Genomic DNA, 19275 nt, shown 5'->3' with positions numbered 1-19275 from the left:
AACATCTGAGGGGTTGACTGTGATCAGATTGCTCTATATATCTCTTGCACACTAATTCCATACATGTATGGCATTATGCATTGGAGGGTTTTGGGGTTAAGGAACATCTGTCAGTATAACCAACTCTAGTAGACACGACATACTGGTAGGGTTGATCATGTTGAGTGCAACAACACCTGTTGCCTTTTGTTGCACACAGAGGTGTCTTTTTAGAGATATTTGTACTTTAATTTTTATGTTAATGAGATGCTGGGAGTAGCTAGCTGCTGGCCTATGCCCTTGGAGCACAGCTTTACCTCATTCTTCCCCCGCTCCCCCCTCTCTCATTAATTGACAGGGTTAGGTATCCTCACTGTTTGGAAACCTTGCCCTGAAATCCTGTGCATGTGCCAGTGAGAGTATGATCAGTGCATGCTCAGTTCTTTATGCGCTTGTAAAATTATGCATATATGATGAGTGGCAATTATAAATCTTTGTTTTCTATAAATAAGTCTGTCAGATTAAATTTACACTGAAAATCCATGGTTTACTAGTATTATCAGTATCACAAGAGTGATTTTGTAAATCCCCATAAGTGGTATGTCCTTACTGTATGCCTGCACATGTACCCTGTTGTTTAAAGCAGTCTGTGTTTTGTGTTAGCCAGAGTAGACACAGGCTGCTGGAAAACAGCCCATGTTTGCTGATGAGCTGACAGGAAAGACTGCCCAGCAGCTTTTTTCCTCTAGTAAAGAATCACTCGTAAAGAGAGCAAATATGATTACAGTCATGGTGGCCTGGACAACAACATACCCAAATGCTAAAGAAACCCACACTGAACTATAAGCCAATATGCACACAAAGATTATGGATGAGCAAACCCTGGGAAGTTCTGGTTCGCCGGGTTCGGCCAAACTTCAGGTCAAAGTTCGGGTTCGGGACCCGAACTTGACCCCAAACCCGGACCCTATTAGAGTCAATGGGGACCCTAACTTCACTTTATTATTTTCCGTTATAACATGGTTATAACAGAAAATAATAGCATTCTTAAGAAAGAATGCTAAATAAAATGACCATGGAGGGGTTAAAAATAATAAAAAAAACTCACCTCATCCACTTGAACGTGCAGCCTTGATTGCGCAGGTCTTCTTTCTTCTGGACCTGCGATGATGTCAACACACTCATCACGTGACACATAAAGTGACACATTTGAGATTTGAAAAATAGGGCTCCAGCATTTGGTCTAAACTAGCTTCTGCTAGAAGGGGATATGAGAAAAAGCAAATATATAGTAAATAATTGAAAGGAGAACTGCTTTAAAAACGAATACTGTTACATAGGATGCATAGGAATTCTGTTACACCCTGCAAAAGGTAGAGTATAAGAGGAGCTGTAACATTGCAGACCTGGGGTAAGGTCTAGGATCTTTATTGATCAGGAGATTGGAGGAATTTAATGCCCAGGATTAAAGTTATCTCCAATTCCAGTCGAAGCAGTTGGGTGTAAACTATATAAGACAGTCAGCCCCTACCACAGTGGCAACTCATTCCACACTCTCAATAATCAGGAAGGGCCCTCTTGAAGGTATTGAACAGTCACCAGTCACCCCAAAAGAGGTTGGAAAAGGTTGCAAAGCCATCTTAAAGATTTTGGACTCCACTAATTCACAGTCAGATAGTGTACAAATTAAGGAAATTCAAGACCATTATTATCCTCCCCAGCAGTGGCCGACCATCAAAGATCACTACACGGGCAAGGCATGTAATAGTGTGCAGTTTGCTAAGAATCACTTGGACAAGCCAAAAGGCTATTGGAACAATGTTTTGTGGACAGATGAGACCAAAACAAAACCTTGATTCATTTAAAAGAAAAGCATTATGTTTGGAGAAAGGAAAACACTGCATTCTAGAAGTAATGTCATAATGTCATGGTTTGGGCCTGTTTTGTTGCATCCCGGACAGGACATCTTGCCAATTAATTGACAGAACAATGAATTTGAAATAATACCAGCAAATTCTTAAGGACAATGTCAAGAGAACATGGGTCATAAATGAGACAATGACCATAAACACACAGGTCCTGCTACCAAAGAATGTTTAAAAAGAATAAAATTAAAATTTTGGAACAAATAAGTCAAAGTTCTGACCTTAAAGGGGTTGTCCGAGTTATTTTTTTGTTCTTTCTATGTTCCTAACTGGGCAAATATAACAGCTTTCCAATTCACTCACTTTATCTCCAGTGGCTGGTTTCTCAGATTTCACTGATGGCCACATGACCTGTGATGTCAGCTTCTCTCCCTGCTCTGATAATGTTCGCTTACAAGCCTGTAAATGAGATGTCACTGTGCTGGCCACGCCCCCTTCACTGCTGTCTACTCTCTGCTAGGATTCTTAACCCTTTCAGCTGCACAGACTGAAAACAGGCAGCTAGCAGGCAGTGATAATTCTGGGCACAGGAGCTGAAGGACTAGAGAGAGCATTGCACAAGAATGTAAAGGGAAGATCCTGTGTGTATTAGCAGTGTCATTATACAGCTGGGACTTGTAGTCCTACAGATACAACATGCTGCTGATTCTCCCAGCAGGCAGACATGTCACTCAGGGCAGCACTTGTATTCACTCCCTTAGCAGAGCAGGGGGAGGGGCAGAGATTGTTTTTATTGCATGTAAACAAAGGGCCAGAAAAGAACCAGGGAAATGAGAATATATATATATATATATATATATATATATGTATATATATTTTTTTTTTGCATAAAACTTGCTTAGCTTAGTTATATATGGCTGCCCATCAGATTTTCAGTGCTATATATTTTTTTTTTTCATAACTCGGACAACCCCTTTAATCCTATAGAAATGTTGTGGAAGGACCTGAAACAAGCAGTTTGTTGGAGGAAACCCATCAGCATGACAGAGTTGAAGCTGTTTTGTATGGAGGAATACGCTAAAATTCCTCCAAGCCAATGTGCAGGACTATTCAACAATTACCGGAAATGTTTAGTTGCAGTTATTGCTGCACAAGTGAGTCACACCAGCTACCGAAAGCAAAGTGTTGCATACTATTGCCACTCACATGTGATATTGGATAATTTTCCTAAATAAATAAATAGTCAAGTCTAATATGTTTGACTCATTTATTTTATTTGGTTATCTGTATCTACCTTTAGGATGTGTGTGTCTGATGCAGTTGCAGATCAAATTTATGAAGAAATATAGAAAATTCTGAAGGGTTGACAAACTTTGAAGCAACACTATATATGTATAGAAAATGTTTCAAAGTAAGGACCCTTTCAAAAATAGAAGTGTTAATAGTTTCTTTTTTTATTAAGAACTATCTTCAGTATAAGAAACAATAAGCAGTCCTGGAAGTGATGATATGGCCCCCACAGACGCCTGATATCAATATCATCCAGTCTTTCTGGGATTATATGAAGAGACAGAAGGATCTTAGCAAACCTACATCCACAGACGTTCTGCGGGTTGTTCTCCAAGATGTTTGGAACAACCGACCCATTGAATCCTTCAGAAACTGTGTGCAAGTGTACCTAGAAAAATTGATTCTGCTCTGAAGATAAAGAGTTATACCACATATTGTTTTGCTTTAGATTTCTCTTTTGTTCATTTACTTTGTATTCTGTTAATTGATTAAAATAAACTTTTAATACTTCTATATATTGTTTCATAGAGATGCTATAATAAACTTTCCAAAACCTCATAAGTCATCTTAGATCATTAAGAATACTCAACAGTTACCATTTAGATATCTAAGACTATAAGATTCACCATTAGCCTGTATGGCTACCTGGATCACCAAAAGTATTGTCTTAACCTCTTAGTGACCACCAATATGCCTTTTTACTGACGTAAACAAAGGGAATTTAAGGTAGATAGCTGGTGTTAATCAATGATTACATGTACCCAAAATGGTTCATCAAAAACTATAACTTGTCCTGCAAAAGAAAAGGCCTCATAAAGGTATATTGATGACAAAACAAAAAAGTTATAGTTCTTGGAATGCAATTTAGAAAAAATGTGCGTGGTCACTAAAGGGTTTTAAAGGGAAACTGTTTGGTAGACGCATATCTGTTGTTCACTTGATTAAACCACAGTTTTTCTTTAGTTGATTTGAGTTTCTGTTCTTTAGTTATAATACTTTTGAAGATTGGGCGCAACAAGAGCAATTATGATGCCCTCATTGCACCAAAAGACTAATTTGCATATTAAGAAAAAGTATCATAACTCTGGAATGTAGCCACGGATCAACAAAAGCACAACAATGTTTAAATCAGGTGAACCACAATTATGGGGGTAATTTACTATATTAGGCATATTTCTTCCGCAGATTGTGGCATAAAGGTTATTTGCGCCACAATCTGTGATTTTTCCCCACTCACACCAAGCCTGAAAAACATGGGCAGGGAAGGGAACGGGCTGGCAGGCCCATCTCATTCATCATTTTCTATGCCTGTTTTGGGTGTAGAAAATGGTCTAACTTTAAGCCAGCAAGGAAGCTGATATACATTTGGACCACTACTGGATGTGCCAAAGTTATGTAGAGGCCAGCGCCTCTACATAACTTTGGCGGTTCTACCACCAGCTAAAGGGCTTATTAAGACTGGAGTCTAAAACACCAGTCTTAATAAATGACCTCCTATGTCTCTATGCAAATAGTTTGCTAGAGATGTTGCTGGTGACAGGTTCCCTTTAACCCTATGTTAAGTATCTTTAATGCTTCCATTCTAGCGATCTGGACAAAAATAATTTGGATCTCGCCTCTATAGCATGTGATTAACATTTACTGGATGGCTAGAGATGAATACATATATGTATTTACCTTTATTTTTAGCTATAGGTATTACATTTTATATTAAAATTATGTAAATAAAACATGTATGGATTATTATAACACCCATAGCCTCCAGATGCTCATTAGTACATTCGGAAAGTCTTTTGAAGTTTATATGATAAATTAGGTCACAGAGATTTTGGTTCATCGTTTATGAAACAGCAGCTTATTATCATTAATAGTGTATTATAAAATTGTTTTTCATCTAAGACAGATTTATGGCAAACAACTCAACATCAGGGATTTACCTAAGCACAATGTAAAGCATGGCAACAGAATAACAATGATTCTGAAAACAGTGAAATCCATATATAAAACAAATTCAGTCTGAAGGGATTACAGTTGGTTGCTTTGTTTAGTCTTTTGCAGAATACTACAGAAAACTGTGGGGGTCATTTATTAAGACTGGTGTTTTAGACGCCGGTCTTAATATTCTCTATAGCTGACGGTGGATCCGCCAGAATTATGTAGAAGCGCCATCCACTACATCAATTCGGTGGATCCATTGCCGATCCCCTTCCCCTCCCACGCCACGCCCACTTTTTTAGACCTGGTGTTAGTGGGTAAAAGTCTCAGATTGCGGTGCAAAGAATCTTTGCGTTGCAATCTGCACCATAAATATGCCTAATATAGGCATATTTCTGATTGGAAAATGACCGCTCATGTGCTACATAATTTAAAAATTAAATTAAATATCTTAAATATTTCTGTTAACTAGAGAGCTCCCTTCTTCCCACATGAATAGAGTGGTGATTGTATATGCACACTGCTGCTCTATTCTTCATAGGCCTGTCTTCAGGTATCTCGGCAGTCCCACAGAGAGGAATGGAAAAGCAGTACACATACATAACAGCAGCTCCAGTCATTTGGAGGAACTCCATGGCTGGTGGGGATCCCAGCAGTCAGTCATCAGACACATTCCCTAAACTGTGAATCGGGAATTCGGTTAAAGGGGTTGTCTAGTTTTTTGGGATTTTTTATTTTTTTTTTACCTTTCAATCCTAGCCTCTTGAAAAAAAATCATACTTACCTTCCTGCCACCATTCCATCTCCCTGGATCCCTTCAGCAATCTTCTAGACCCCATCCTGTAAACTTCTAGATGAACAGGATCTTGTGCACCACTGAAGCCAATGAGTAGTCTTTTTTCAGACAAGCTACACAAGTGTCTTTTGGTCAGGTATGATGCTGTGACATGGACACTGAGAAGTGGGTTTCACTAAGCTACTCTGACATCAAACTATGTTTCTGTTAGGTATTGTGTTTTGATATCACAACTATGTTTCTGTCAGGTATTGAGTTTAGTGTTGAAGTATCCAAAGTGAACTTCGATCCGAATTTCAGCAAAAATTTGATTCGCCTCAAAGCCGAATTTTCTCATGCTTAGTAGTATAGAATCAATTTTCACTGAAATTGTGGTAAAAAAGAAAATCATAAAAAAATCATACAATCATACTCATAAGATTGTCACAATACCAACATTTTTATTTGATTTCGATACCATAAAAAAGTATTGCGATACTCAATACCATTTGATACCACGCAAAAGAATAAAAACACTCAAAAATATGCATGCATTCCACATTTTATGGAACGTCTGACCTATAATTAATCAGTCCTATCCTATTTTTTGGGGAGACAAGGTGACAAAAAAAACCAGTGATTTTTTTATTTTTTTCCTGTTATGGCGTTCACCGCATAGGAGATATTTTTTTAATATTTTAATAGTTTGGACTTTTTGCACGTGGCAATATGTAATATGCTTATTTATGTTTTATATATTTTATATGCAAAATTGGGAAACGGGGTGATTTAAACTTAATATTTTGGTGTTTGTTTTTTAAACTTTTTTTTTACTTTTAATTTTATAACTATTAGCCCCTTTAGGGGTTAGAACCTAGGATCTTTTAATCCCTTGTCCTATTCACCCTAATAGAGCTCTATTAGGGTGAATAGGACTTCACACTCTCCCTGCTGGCCTTTGTGCACACAGCAGCAGGGAGCTTACCGTGGCAGCCAGGGATTCAGTAGGATCCTGGCAACCAATTGGAGTCCCGCACTTACGCTTCTGGGGCTAAGATAAGAAGCTACCACTGCACCACCAATGAAGAGAAGGGCAAGGGACCCTGTGGCCACTGCCACCAATGACTTTAATACTAGGGGGTTGTCACAGTGGGGAGTAGGGGAAACCCCCCACAGTGCGGAGTCAAAGGGTAAAAGGGAATCAGCCTGGCCAAAAGGTGTAATAAGGGAGCAGGTCACCTCCTACAACATCCCTAATCCTCTCCCTGACTCCTCACCATATGAGCGGACCCCGATGGTAGGACGACTCATACTCAGGATACCTAGAGACCCTAAGTCGCCCTGGTAATCCCTCACCAAGGAGCAGGGAAGAGACGACCTGTTCATCCCAGTAATGGAGGAACAGGAGTTTCTATCTGAGGTCAGGCTGCAAGGAGAGGGGAACACATACAGCATAAGGAGATGGCAGGTAAGCAATTAATAACACACTTACCTGCCACAGACACACTGACTGGAACCCGTGCACTAGTGCAGCTGTTCACACCAACATTAAAGGACACAGCACATACCACAAACCACACAGGAGCCCAGGACACCCATAGCTGCAATAACATGAGACAGGGGAATGTCTAGTAAACATGCTGGACACCAAACACCACCAGACATGAAACACCAAACTAGACATACAAACACCCTGAACATAACCCACTCCATACAAATAGGGACAGGAAGGGAAGGAGACACCGGGATAACATTGATGACCACAAGGGTGGCCCTCACTGGACAAATGGAACACCCTGGACTGGAGCAGAGCTCCAGCACTAACCACAGCTGAAGTACCACTGACTCCAGCCAGGAAACCACAGAAGATATAAGGAAGTCACCACACCCAGTCAGGGAGTTAACCCTTACAGCACCAGACAGAGGGAGGCTACAACTTAAAGGGAAAGTGCACACACAAGCATACCAAAAACGTTTCCACAGGCAACAGCATGCATGGCAACCATGTCACGGCAATCACCCAGAAGGCCGAGACACTGCCACCGCATGGTCTCACAGCAACAAGTTGCCGCGGGCAACCGCAAGTGTGGCAACAGTGTCACAGCGCAAACCAAAGGCTGTGAAAGGGGTTGGGGGGCGCACTGCGCTACCAATGTTTCTAATACTGGGGTTGGGGGGGCGCACTGCGCCACCAATGAAGATAACTAACCTTTTAATACAAATAAAGGGGGCGGGTGCCGGTGGCATAATCACATACCCGGCACCCGACCTCTTTAACAGGGACCTGTGATTCTGCCGCCAGCACCCGCCCCCTGTATTTGAATTAGTTAGTTATCTTAATTGGTGGCACAGTAGCCACAGTCCCTCCCCTCATCCTCCCCTCTCTCTTGACATTGGTGGCAGCAGCAGCAGGGAGGGAGGGAGAGACTCCTTCTCCACTGTGCTGCTAAGGAGAACATGGAGCGTGTTCTCTGCATTAGCGCAGCCTAGTATCGATAAAAGGAAAACCCTGGTATTGAATCGATCTGGGTACAAAAGTATCAATTGGGTATCGATAATTCGATACCCGATGCAACAGTACATACTTATCCATCCATTTAAGTGCGTAGACACTGCCACGGCAATCTTGATTGAAGATCCCGCACAGAATTTTGTTACCAGGCAGGCCAGTGAGATGAGGTCATCATGCACCGCGCAAGATTCAGTGCCGGATCTTCAAGCAAGATGGCAATGGTGGCCTCTGCACGCTCAATTGGATAAAGTGAATATTTAAAAAAAAAAAAAATTAACCCCTGAAAGCCCTCATTTTTCATCTCAGATGCCGCAATCAACAATTTCTTACAAAGCAAATTTCTTTGTGAAATTTGCAAAGCAGCCAAATCAAACTTTTGTAAACTTCAATCATCTCTAATTGTGTTGCAACATCACAAGTCTGTTTCTGCCAGTTAATGCATTTCTATCGGGTAATGATGAATTGTGACATCACAACTATGCTTCTGTGACATAAGGTGTTAATGACATCATAAATATGTCTCTGTAGGTAATGTGATGTGACATCGCAAAGATGTTTCTCTCAAGCATCTATCAGTCAGGCAAGCCAACCTTTCACTTTGGGTAAATCTTATAAAGCTTGGTGGAAGTGCAATGAATACAAAAATTTCAATAGGAAATACAATTCTTCTATTTCATTTCTGTTAAAACAGCCTCTAAAACAAAATTAGCTTTAATGCCAGTGGGAAGTTAACAGTGAACTTCAAAAGCATGGCTGAGATTTTTCATATAACTTGTCAAGTAAAGGCCACTGATCTCAATTATACAAGTCAGTCGTTAATAAACAACTTCAGTTGATTTTGCCAACTTGACACCATTTAAAAAAAATAATACACACGAAAGCCAAATTAAACATGAAAGTGCGAATAAACCTTAATGTCACAAGCAAAAGCAAAACTAGCAGCTAAAGGATAATTTTTTTTTTAGCCATCAGTGAAAGCTGAGGATGACAAAATAGAGGCAAATAGGTGGAAATAATTACTTACTTCCATCTGATCCTCCTTTGCGTTGTAGTAAACAACATCATTAGCCTGTCAAAAACAGATAAAAAAATGTTACATTTTAACCATACTGTATAGTTTGTACTGTATATAATAACACTCCATTTTAACAAGCTTGCCTATGTGACAGTACAAAAAAAAAAAGAGACGGTATACCATGTTAATTACGATCACATATAACATAATCTGCTGGGTAAGAGCGGACAAATTCATTTTTAAATTTGGGTCTATTTAAAGGGAACCTGTCATCAACTTTATGCTAACCTCACTGAGGGCAGCAGAACATAATGACAGAAATGCTGATGTCAGCGGTGTGTCACACATGAGCTAAAAGTAAGTGGTTGCCGAGAATCAGCATCATAATCATTGCAGCACAGGCCTTGAGAAGAGTCAAACCTACCTGAGAAGAGTCCTGGTTAGACATAATCTCCTGCTCTCACCCATCTGCTGATGATTGGCAGTTCTCTCCTAGAGAGAAAGGGAGAAAACTAGGTAGAAGACTGTCAGCCATCAGCAGGTGGGCAGGAGAGCAGGAATTCATGAATAACCAGGACTCTTCTCAGGCGGCCGTGACTCTTTTCAAGGTCTGTGCTGCAATGGTTATGATGCTAGTTCTCGGCAACCACTTACTTTTAGCTCATGAGTGACACATCACTGAAATCAGCATTTCTATCACTACTTCATACTACACTCAGTACGGTCGGCCAGCATAAAGTTAAATACAGGTTCCCTTTAAAGGAATATTCCCAGCAGAGCTGCTACATTGTGTTAAGGCCTCATGCACACAACTGTATTTGTATCTGCATATGTCTACATTTTTTGGCTGTCAAAAAATGGCAGCATAATTAGGCTATTTCATACATTGTTAAGTGCTGCACGCCTTTTAATACCAAAATTTTGGCTTTCTGAAGAATTACCCTCCATTTCTCTATGGCTAGGGAAAATAGACCAGCTATGCAGGTTTGAGGAGTTAGCAGCGTGGGAAAGCCGTAGGATACTGTCATATAGAACTCAATGGAAAGAATGGTTTTCATATAGAAACATAAATATCATATGCAATGATTCCCCACCTACTCCTCAGGTTTGAGGACTGTAATAATAGAGGGTAGCGAACCCTTATAGATGTGTCAACTGTTAATGCGACCTGTAATTTCTGATGTACGGTACATCCTTTGGAAATGGTGTAAGATGGAACCTGTCTTATTGTCTGGTTATTGTTAATATACATATGTCTTTAATTGATATCAGTATGTATTTCATCAAGCTTTGTCATATGTAATACCTTTCATTTTCAATAAAAACTATTGAAAGAAAAAAAAAAAAATGGCAGCATGCACGCGGCTGGTATCCGAGTTTTGCAGATCTGTGGTTTTCAGACTGCAAAACACTTACGAGGAGATTTATCATGAGGGGAAAATTTTAAGTCAGTTTTGCTTGAGTCTGCGTTGGAGTACTTTTATCAAAGGTCTCACGTTACTTGATAAATTTGGCTTATCCTTAGGGCTCATGTACACGACCGTTGTTGTTTTGCAGTCCATTTTTCACAGATCCATTGTTCTGTATCTGAGTTTTATTTTTTTTCTGATTTAAGTACTCTTCCATTCCGTTATTCCACAACATATCTGTATGGTTTCCGTATGCTATCCATTTTTTTGTGGATAGGAGATGTAAACAGTAACTTATTACTCACCAAACACATTAGCACTATGGGCTGGGCATAGCATTTCTACAGTATGGATCCACAAAATACAGGTGAAATACGGATGAAATTCAGATATGTTTCGTGTGCATTAAGTAATTTTTGCGTACCCATTGACTTGAATTGGGCCTTGGACCATGATTTGCGGACAATAATAGGAAATGCACTACATTTTTGCGGAACGGAATTTCGGAAAGGGAATGCACACGGAGTACCTTCCGTTGTTTTTGCAGACCCATTGAAGTGAATGGTTCCACATACAGTCCGCAAAAAAAACAGAACAGAAGCAGAAAAAAAATATGTTTGTGTGCATGAGCCCTTAAACCTAAGGCCCCTTTCACATGGGCGAGAATTCTGCGAGGTGAACGCATTGCACCCTCACTGAATCCGGACCCATTCACTCCAATGGGGCTGTGCACATGAGCGTGATTTTCACACATTACTTGTGCGTTGTGTGAAAATCGCAGAAAGCTCTATATTGTGCGTTTTTAACGCAACGCAGGCCCTATAGAAGTAAATGGGGCTGCGTGAAAATCGCAAGCATCCGCGAGCAAGTGCGGATACGGTGCGATTTTCACGCATGGTTGCTAGGAGACGATTGGGATGGGGACCCGATCTTTATTATTTTCCCTTATAACATGGCTAATTCTTAATACAGAATGCTAAGTAAATTAGGGATGGAGGTGTTAAAAAATAATAATAATAATAAACTCACCTGATCTACTGGTTCACATAGCCAGGCTTGACTTCTTTCTTCTTCTTTGAGTAACTGTGAGGAAAATGACCTTTGGTGACGTCACTGCACAAATCACATGGTCAATCACCATGGTGATGGACCATGTGACGGACCATGTGATGAGTGCAGTGACGTCACCAAAGGTTCTTTTCCTCCCAGGTCCTCAAAGAAGAAGAAAGAAGACAAGCCGGGCTGCGCAAACACGTGGATCAGGTGATTTTAATTATTTTTAGATCTTTTTTAACCCCTCCATCCCTAATTTACTTAGCATTCTGTATTAACCGCTTTACGTCCGCCCATAGGATATAAACGTCCTATGGGTGGACCTCTATTTCTGAACGTACGTTTCTGAACGTCCTTTCAGAAACAGCAGCTGCACGCTAATCGTGCAGCTGCTGATCGGGTTGCCCGCTGTCAGTGACAGCAGGGCAACCCAGAGATAAGGCAGGGACAGTGCCCAGGTGTCCCTGCCTTCCGGATCGCTGCAGACACAGCGCTCACCGAGCGCTGTGTCTGCAGAGCGGAAAGCGCTGTGCGCTTCCTGTTCCGGCCCGGCGGTCATGTGACCGCCGGGACCGGAGCTGCAGGAGCTGTGTGAGGTCTCTCACAGACCTCGATCAGCCCTGCTCTGAGGCTGTACAGCGCAGAATCACGCTGTACAGCCTCTCTGGGGGGTGCATTTCTTCTGTAACTGGGGCTACTATGTCAGCCCCAGTTACAGGAGAAATCAACAGTGAAAAAAAAAAGAAAAAGGGAAGCAAATGTCCCCCAGAGGTCTTGTATGACCTTATGGGGGACGAAAAGTGTAAAAAAAATAAATAAATAAATAAAGGGTTGAAAAAAATAAAATAAAAAAAAGTTTCACATGTAAAAATAAAAAGGTCCCCAAGTAAGGAATAAAAAAAAAATTAAAATAGAAAAAATAAAATAAAATAGACATATTTGGTATTGCCACGTCCGTAAAAACCAGCTCTATAAAAATATCACATGAGCTAACCCCTCAGATGAACACCGTAAAAAAAAAAAAAAAACTGTGTCAAAACAAGCAATTTTTGTCACCTTGCATCACAAAAGCTGCAACACCAAGTGATCAAAAACGCGTATGTCCCACAAAATGGTACCAATAAGACAGTCACCTCATCCCGCAAAAAATGAGCCCCTACATAAGAAAATCTCTCAAAAAATAAAAAAACTATAGCTATCAGAACATGGACACATTAAAACATAATTTTTTTGTTTCAAAAATGCTATTATTGTGTAAAACTTTAATAAATGAGAAAAAGTATACATATTAGGTATCGCCACGTCCGTAACAATCTGCTCTATAAAAATGTCACTTGACTGAACCCCTCAGGTGAACGCTGTAAAAATAAATAAATAGAAACTGTGCTAAAACAACCAATTTTTTGGTCACCTTGCCCCATAAAGTGTTATAATGAATGATCAAAAAATCATATGTACCCAAAAATAGTACTAATAAAACTGGCACCTTATCCCCTAATTTCCAAAATGGGGTCACTTCTTGGGAGTTTCTACTGTAAGGGTGCATCAGGGGGCTTCAAATGGGACATGGCATCTAAAAACCATGTGGAGTTCCTTTTCTTCTGCGCCCTGCCGTGTGCCCATACAGCAGTTTATGACCACATGTGGGGTGTTTCTGTAAACCGCAGAATCTGGGTAATAAATATTCAGTTTTGTTTGGCTGTTAACCATCGATGTGTTAAAGAAAAAATTGGATTAAAATGGAAAATCTGCCCAAAAAGTGAAATTAAAAAATTTGATCTCCATTTTCCTTTAATTCTTGTGGAACGCATAAAGGGTTAACAAAGTTTGTAAAATCAGTTTTGAGTAACTTGAGGGGTGTAGTTTCTACAATGGGGTCATTTATGGGGGTATCCACTATGTAGGCCCCACAAAGTGACTTCAGACCTGAACTGGTCCTTATAAAGTGGGTTTTGGCAATTTTCTTAAAAATTTGAAGAATTTCTTCTAAACTTCTAAGCCTTCTAACGTCCTAAAAAAATAAAATGACATTTCCAAAATGATGCCAACATAAAGTAGACATATGGGGAATGTTAAGTAATAAATATTTTATGAGGTATCACTTTCTGTTTTAAAAGCAGAGAAATTGAAATTTAGAAAATTGCGAATTTTTCAAATTTTTGGGTAAATTTGGGATGTTTTCATAAATAAAGATGAAATATTTTGACTCAAATTTATGACTATCATGAAGTACAATGTGTCACGAGAAAACAATAAAGGCGTTCCAAAGTTATTACCACATGAAGTGAGATATGTCAGTTTTGCAAAATTAGGCCTGGTCAGGAAGGGGGCAAATGGCCCAGATGGGAAGTGGTTAAGAATGCAATTATTTTCCCTTATAATCATGTTATAAGGGAAAATAATAAAATATACACAAAACCTAACTCGAACCCGAACTTCTGTGAAGAAACCCGGGTTCGGGTCTGGGTACCAAACATGTCAATTTTTCTCACACGCGTGCAAAACGCGTAAAAACGCTTTGCACTCGCACGGAAAAATTGTGCATTTTCCCACAACGCACCTGCATCTTGTTCGGCCCTCACACGCGACGCCCGTGTGAAAGAGGCCTAACACTTTTGTCTACAGAAGCTGCTCCAGTTCTCCTACTCCACCCTCCTCCTGGAGTGAGAATGTCACATTTTTGCAACTTTATTTTTTTTTTAAGTCTCAATGATAAATCTGGAGTGAAACTCATTAAAATAGCTAACTACACCTACTTTCCACCACTGGAGCGAGTGGAATAAAAATGCAAAAATCGCTTAAATTTTGCGCAAGTAAGTGCAAATAGTCGCAAAAATTCCATTAATGTGACTTTTTGATGCCAGAATTCTGGAGTTAAGGTATGATAAATCATGGCCTTACAGTTGTGTGCATGATACCTAAGCTGTGCAGGGCAGGGAGTTGCTGCTGAATAATTTAAATTGAAGATCCATTATATATTATGAGCCAAAGGACATCTCAATTGAACTCTACAAAGACTCACACCCAGGGGCCGACATATCACATGTGCAATCTGTGCCGTTATACAGGGGCCCGGGAGGCAAAGTGTCCAATGTAATCTTAAAAACTCCATCCTACTTTCCGTTGGATTTCATATAAGTGAGTGAGCTAATGAATTTCATGGCTAACAGACACTAGTGGATTTGTAGATATAAGGGCTCATGCACACGACAGTATTTTGCGTTCAGTATACTGGCTGTTTTTTAGTTCAGTATGCGGTACATATACTGAACCATTCATTTCAATGGTTCAGCAAAAAAAAAATATGAAGTGTCTTCGTGTGCATTCCGTTTCAGTATTTCCGTATTTCTGTACCGTGAAAAGATAGAACATGTCCTGTTATTGTCCATAAATCATGGTGCTTGGCTCCATTCAAGTCAATGGGTCCGCAAAAAAAACGGAACACATACGGAAATGCATCCATATGTCTTCCGTATCCGTTCCATTTTTGCTGAACCATCTATTGAAAATGTTATGCCCAGCCCAATTTTTTCTATGTAATTACTGTATACTGTATGTCGCATACGGAAAAACAGAACGGAAAAGCGGAAAGGAAACGGAAACACAACGGAAACAAAAAACGGAACAACGGATCCGTAAAATAATGGACCGCAAAACACTGAAAAAGCCATGCGGTCGTGAGCATGAGCCCTAACTTTGGTGCTCTGGGCTCTATTTTAATTTCAATTTATAATCAGAAAATTACATATTGTTTAACCCCCTTCCAATCCACCATAATAAAATTTAGATTAGCTTCCATTTTTCATGTATAGTATGTATAGTACCACTGTAATCCAGAATAATCTCTAATCCCTAGTTCTATTGTTTGTATGTATAACCGTGTGCTACCATATTTTGTCTGCTTTTGGTATGTTACCTTTATGGATGTGTACCTATGACTTTGGATGTGCTAGTGTAAATTTTCTTGCAGTCTAACAATGAATGGTGTGAAGAAAAAAAAATTAAAATCTGATTATCCTTTTTATTTTATCACTTCACCACCCCAAAAAATTGAACAAAAAGTGATTAAAAAGTCATAAACACTCCATCCGCTTTGTAGACATAACTATAAAAAAGTTATGGGGTCAGAATGTTGTAACAATAAGAAAAAAATATATTTTTCCAAAGTTTTTTTTTTTCAGTATTAAAACACAAGATAAACTATGCAAATGTGGTATCACCATTATCATACTGACCCATAAACACTGTAAAAACAACCCATAAAACTGTCGGAATTGCATTTTTTCTAATATTTTTTTACTAATATCTATAAAATACTAAAATCTGCATTGTTCACTAAAAAGGTGCCACTTACAGGTATGTATAGATTACTTTTCAGCAATATTCTCATTATCATTACAAGCAGCATTACAATGACAGATAACACATCTGTATAGGTAACACAGGATACATCATTCGCAATAAGTAATATCACAGTTTATCAGTTCTCTCCTGACCCCTGCACAGATGATAGAGGATTCCTAGAAATTTTTCCTACAGAAGTATATGGTGTCCCCTCCTGACCATTGTGTCTATTGCCAATGTAGGATATATAGAGAGGATATATATCCCTGTTCCGCAGTTCTTAATGTCGATGTCCCCAAGGTCATACAGTCGTTTGTCCAGGTTGTATGGTCGACGGGCGTGTCCAGAGTGGGGGGTGAGTCCTATCCGTGGTCTATTACCTCTAAAATGAAGAATATAGTGTATGTTTGGATGGACGTGGAGTGCCACGGGGGCTATTGTCACTAAACATGACTGGCCCTTGTGACACTTGGTACGACCTGAAGAAATCCCAATAGGAGGCATCTGCCCCATCGTGTGATATGGATGGGACGGGGCCGCTCACCTGAAGGGATGGTATGTTTGAGATGTGGTATCTTCAGAGGGGTGTATGGCTGAAGGAGAACGGCGATCACTCTGGAAGAACCATGTTGAATAGTTAGTGAATACGGGGATTCTCTAATTCACTTTGTCAAGAAATTACCCCAAGTGGAATACTGGAGGTGTTCTGATTCAAGGAGGAGGCACTTACACCCATCGGGACATGTCCGGGAACCGATTGAGTAGTGACAGAGGAGGAGTCGGGTGACGCGTGCGTTGCATGGATGTTTATGTTGACGACCGCGTCTCCATGACGAGAACCACGTCATTGACAAGGGACAAGGTGGATGCACTACAATGACGTGGAACAGAATCTGCTCCCACGTCATTGACAACAGGTGACGTCAGTTGGGGAACTTTTCTCATTGGCTGATGACTGAAGGGGACGCATGCGCACTACAATTTTGGGACGCCGAGCGTGGTTCGTCCTAGAAGAACTTGCGGAGAGGGAATGAGGCCCACGTGGACACTACCCCTATAGGAGAGGTAACTTAATGTACTACACATTGCACCGGAAAGTTGTTTACTAATGATTACATGTGGTGACGTATCACTACTATGTACTAATGAGGATGTATTGATTCACCTGGGGGAGGGTTTACCCTGTCTATTAGGCACTATATAAGACACATGTTATGTATTTATTGTATTGCTTGAAAAAGACCGGGGACGGTCGAAACGTCGCATCATCTTGCTGTTTTTTATGGAATAAACCTACACCATATTTGCTACAATTGACGAGTGCTGCAGATTTTTTGTATTTTCTTTATTGCCCATGTAGGATTTTAATTGTCCTGATCCTTTTGTCCTCAGGGATATAAGCCACTAGTGATGGACAAACATCTGCCGGTTTGCGAACGCGATCGCGTGAGCACGATAAAATATTCGCAAACCGCATGTTCGCGGCGGGTCCCATTCATTTTAATGGCAGGCGAACCTGAAAAACCTCAGCTCATATTTGCAGCCAAGAAATGATTACTAGAAGTGCACAGATAGTCCCACAACATGGACAGTGACATACCAGATGTATTATTCGAATTAGCGATCTCCATTCATTATTTTTTTCAATGCTAAATTTCGGCAATATAATTTTCGCGTATGCGCAGGCGCAAATGCACTATACAGTACCCAAATGCACTATAAAGAAAGTATATTGGTATATAACACCCCGCTTCAATCAGTTTTTTTGGGGGGCGACTGGTATATCACACCAGTAGAAATTATTTGTTCCAATAACGCTTGTCCCTCTATATACCTGCAGTATGGCAGCAGAACCGCACACAACTGCCGCACGATACAAATGCACTATAATATACTTTCTAACATAGAAAGTACCGTATTTTTCGCCGTATAAGATGCACTTTCCCCCCCCCCCCCCAAAAGTGGGGGGAAAATAGCAGTGCGTCTTATAGGGCGAATATAGCTGATTTTGCCTTGTTTTCAATGATACACCCGCCGCGATGCCGTGCGGCGGGTGTATCAGCTGTGAGGGAGGAGGGGCTGGGGGCGGCATCTGCAATAATAATTATATATATTCTACTACACAGGCCCCGCTTACTGTATAATCACATCCCTAATAGTTAATTGTTGTATGCATCTAAAAGCATAATGAGCGTTAATGAGCGCTGTGTATTACTTACAATTAGAAGCGCCGTTCGGAGCAAAGAGCAGAGAGGACGGAGGAGGCAGGCCGGGCGCTGGCAGTGTGAGTCATACGTCACGCGCCTGCGCCGCCCACTTTATGAATGAAGCAGGCGGCGTGGGCGCATGACGTATGACTCACACTGCCAGCGCCCGTCCTCCCGGCCTGCCTCCTCCCTCCTCTCTGATCTCTGCTCCGAACGGCGAGCGCTTCTAATTGTAAGTAATACACAGCGCTCATTAACGCTCATTATGCTTTTACATGCATACAACAATTAACTATTAGGGACATGATTATACAGTAAGCGGGGCCCGTGTAGTAGAATACAGTCACTGCACGGGCCCCGCTGTCATTATTAAAGCAGATGCGACCCCCACCCCCATTATAAAAGCAAATGCGACCCCCACACTTATGGAGGGGATCTGTGGATGACACATAGCATTAGATGCTATATATGTGTCATCCACAGATCCCCCCCATAACTGTCATACACAGATCCCCATACCAGTGCCATCCAGAGACCTCAATAAGAGCCACCCACAGATCCCCCATAACAGTGTCACCCACAGATCCCCCATAACAGTGTCACCCACAGTGTCACCCACAGATCCCCCATAACAGTCCGTCACCCACAGATCCCCCATAACAGTGCGTCATCCACAGATCCCCCATAACAGTGCGTCACTCACAGATCCCCCATAACAGTGTGTCATCCACAGATCCTCCATAACAGTGCGTCACCCACAGACCACAATTAGTTAAAAAACCACCAAAAGCACACCTTTTGGTTCAAAATATTTTTTTTCTTATTTTCCTCCTCAAAAACCTAGGTGCGTCTTCTAGGCCGGTGCGTCTTATAGGGCGAAAAATACGGTAT

The 19275-nt window shown here is 40.7% G+C and overlaps 1 protein-coding gene across 11 annotated transcripts in view; it reads right to left on the bottom strand.

Moving 5' to 3' along the window:
- Window positions 1-19275, bottom strand: part of CACNA2D1 (calcium voltage-gated channel auxiliary subunit alpha2delta 1) — an 840216-nt gene that overhangs the window by 435536 nt on the left and 385405 nt on the right. For all 11 annotated transcript variants that reach the window (XM_044280115.1, XM_044280114.1, XM_044280117.1 and 8 more), the window contains exon 5: window positions 9381-9425. In XM_044280115.1, the coding sequence (XP_044136050.1) occupies window positions 9381-9425 (45 nt within the window). The remainder of the gene's footprint in view (window positions 1-9380; window positions 9426-19275) is intronic.

The sequence above is a fragment of the Bufo gargarizans genome, chromosome 2 (genome assembly GCF_014858855.1).
Source record: "Bufo gargarizans isolate SCDJY-AF-19 chromosome 2, ASM1485885v1, whole genome shotgun sequence".
In the NCBI taxonomy this organism is placed as follows: Eukaryota; Metazoa; Chordata; class Amphibia; order Anura; family Bufonidae; genus Bufo; species Bufo gargarizans.
The sequence above is the reverse complement of the archived record's forward strand: the minus strand, read 5'-3'. Positions and strand labels throughout refer to the sequence as shown.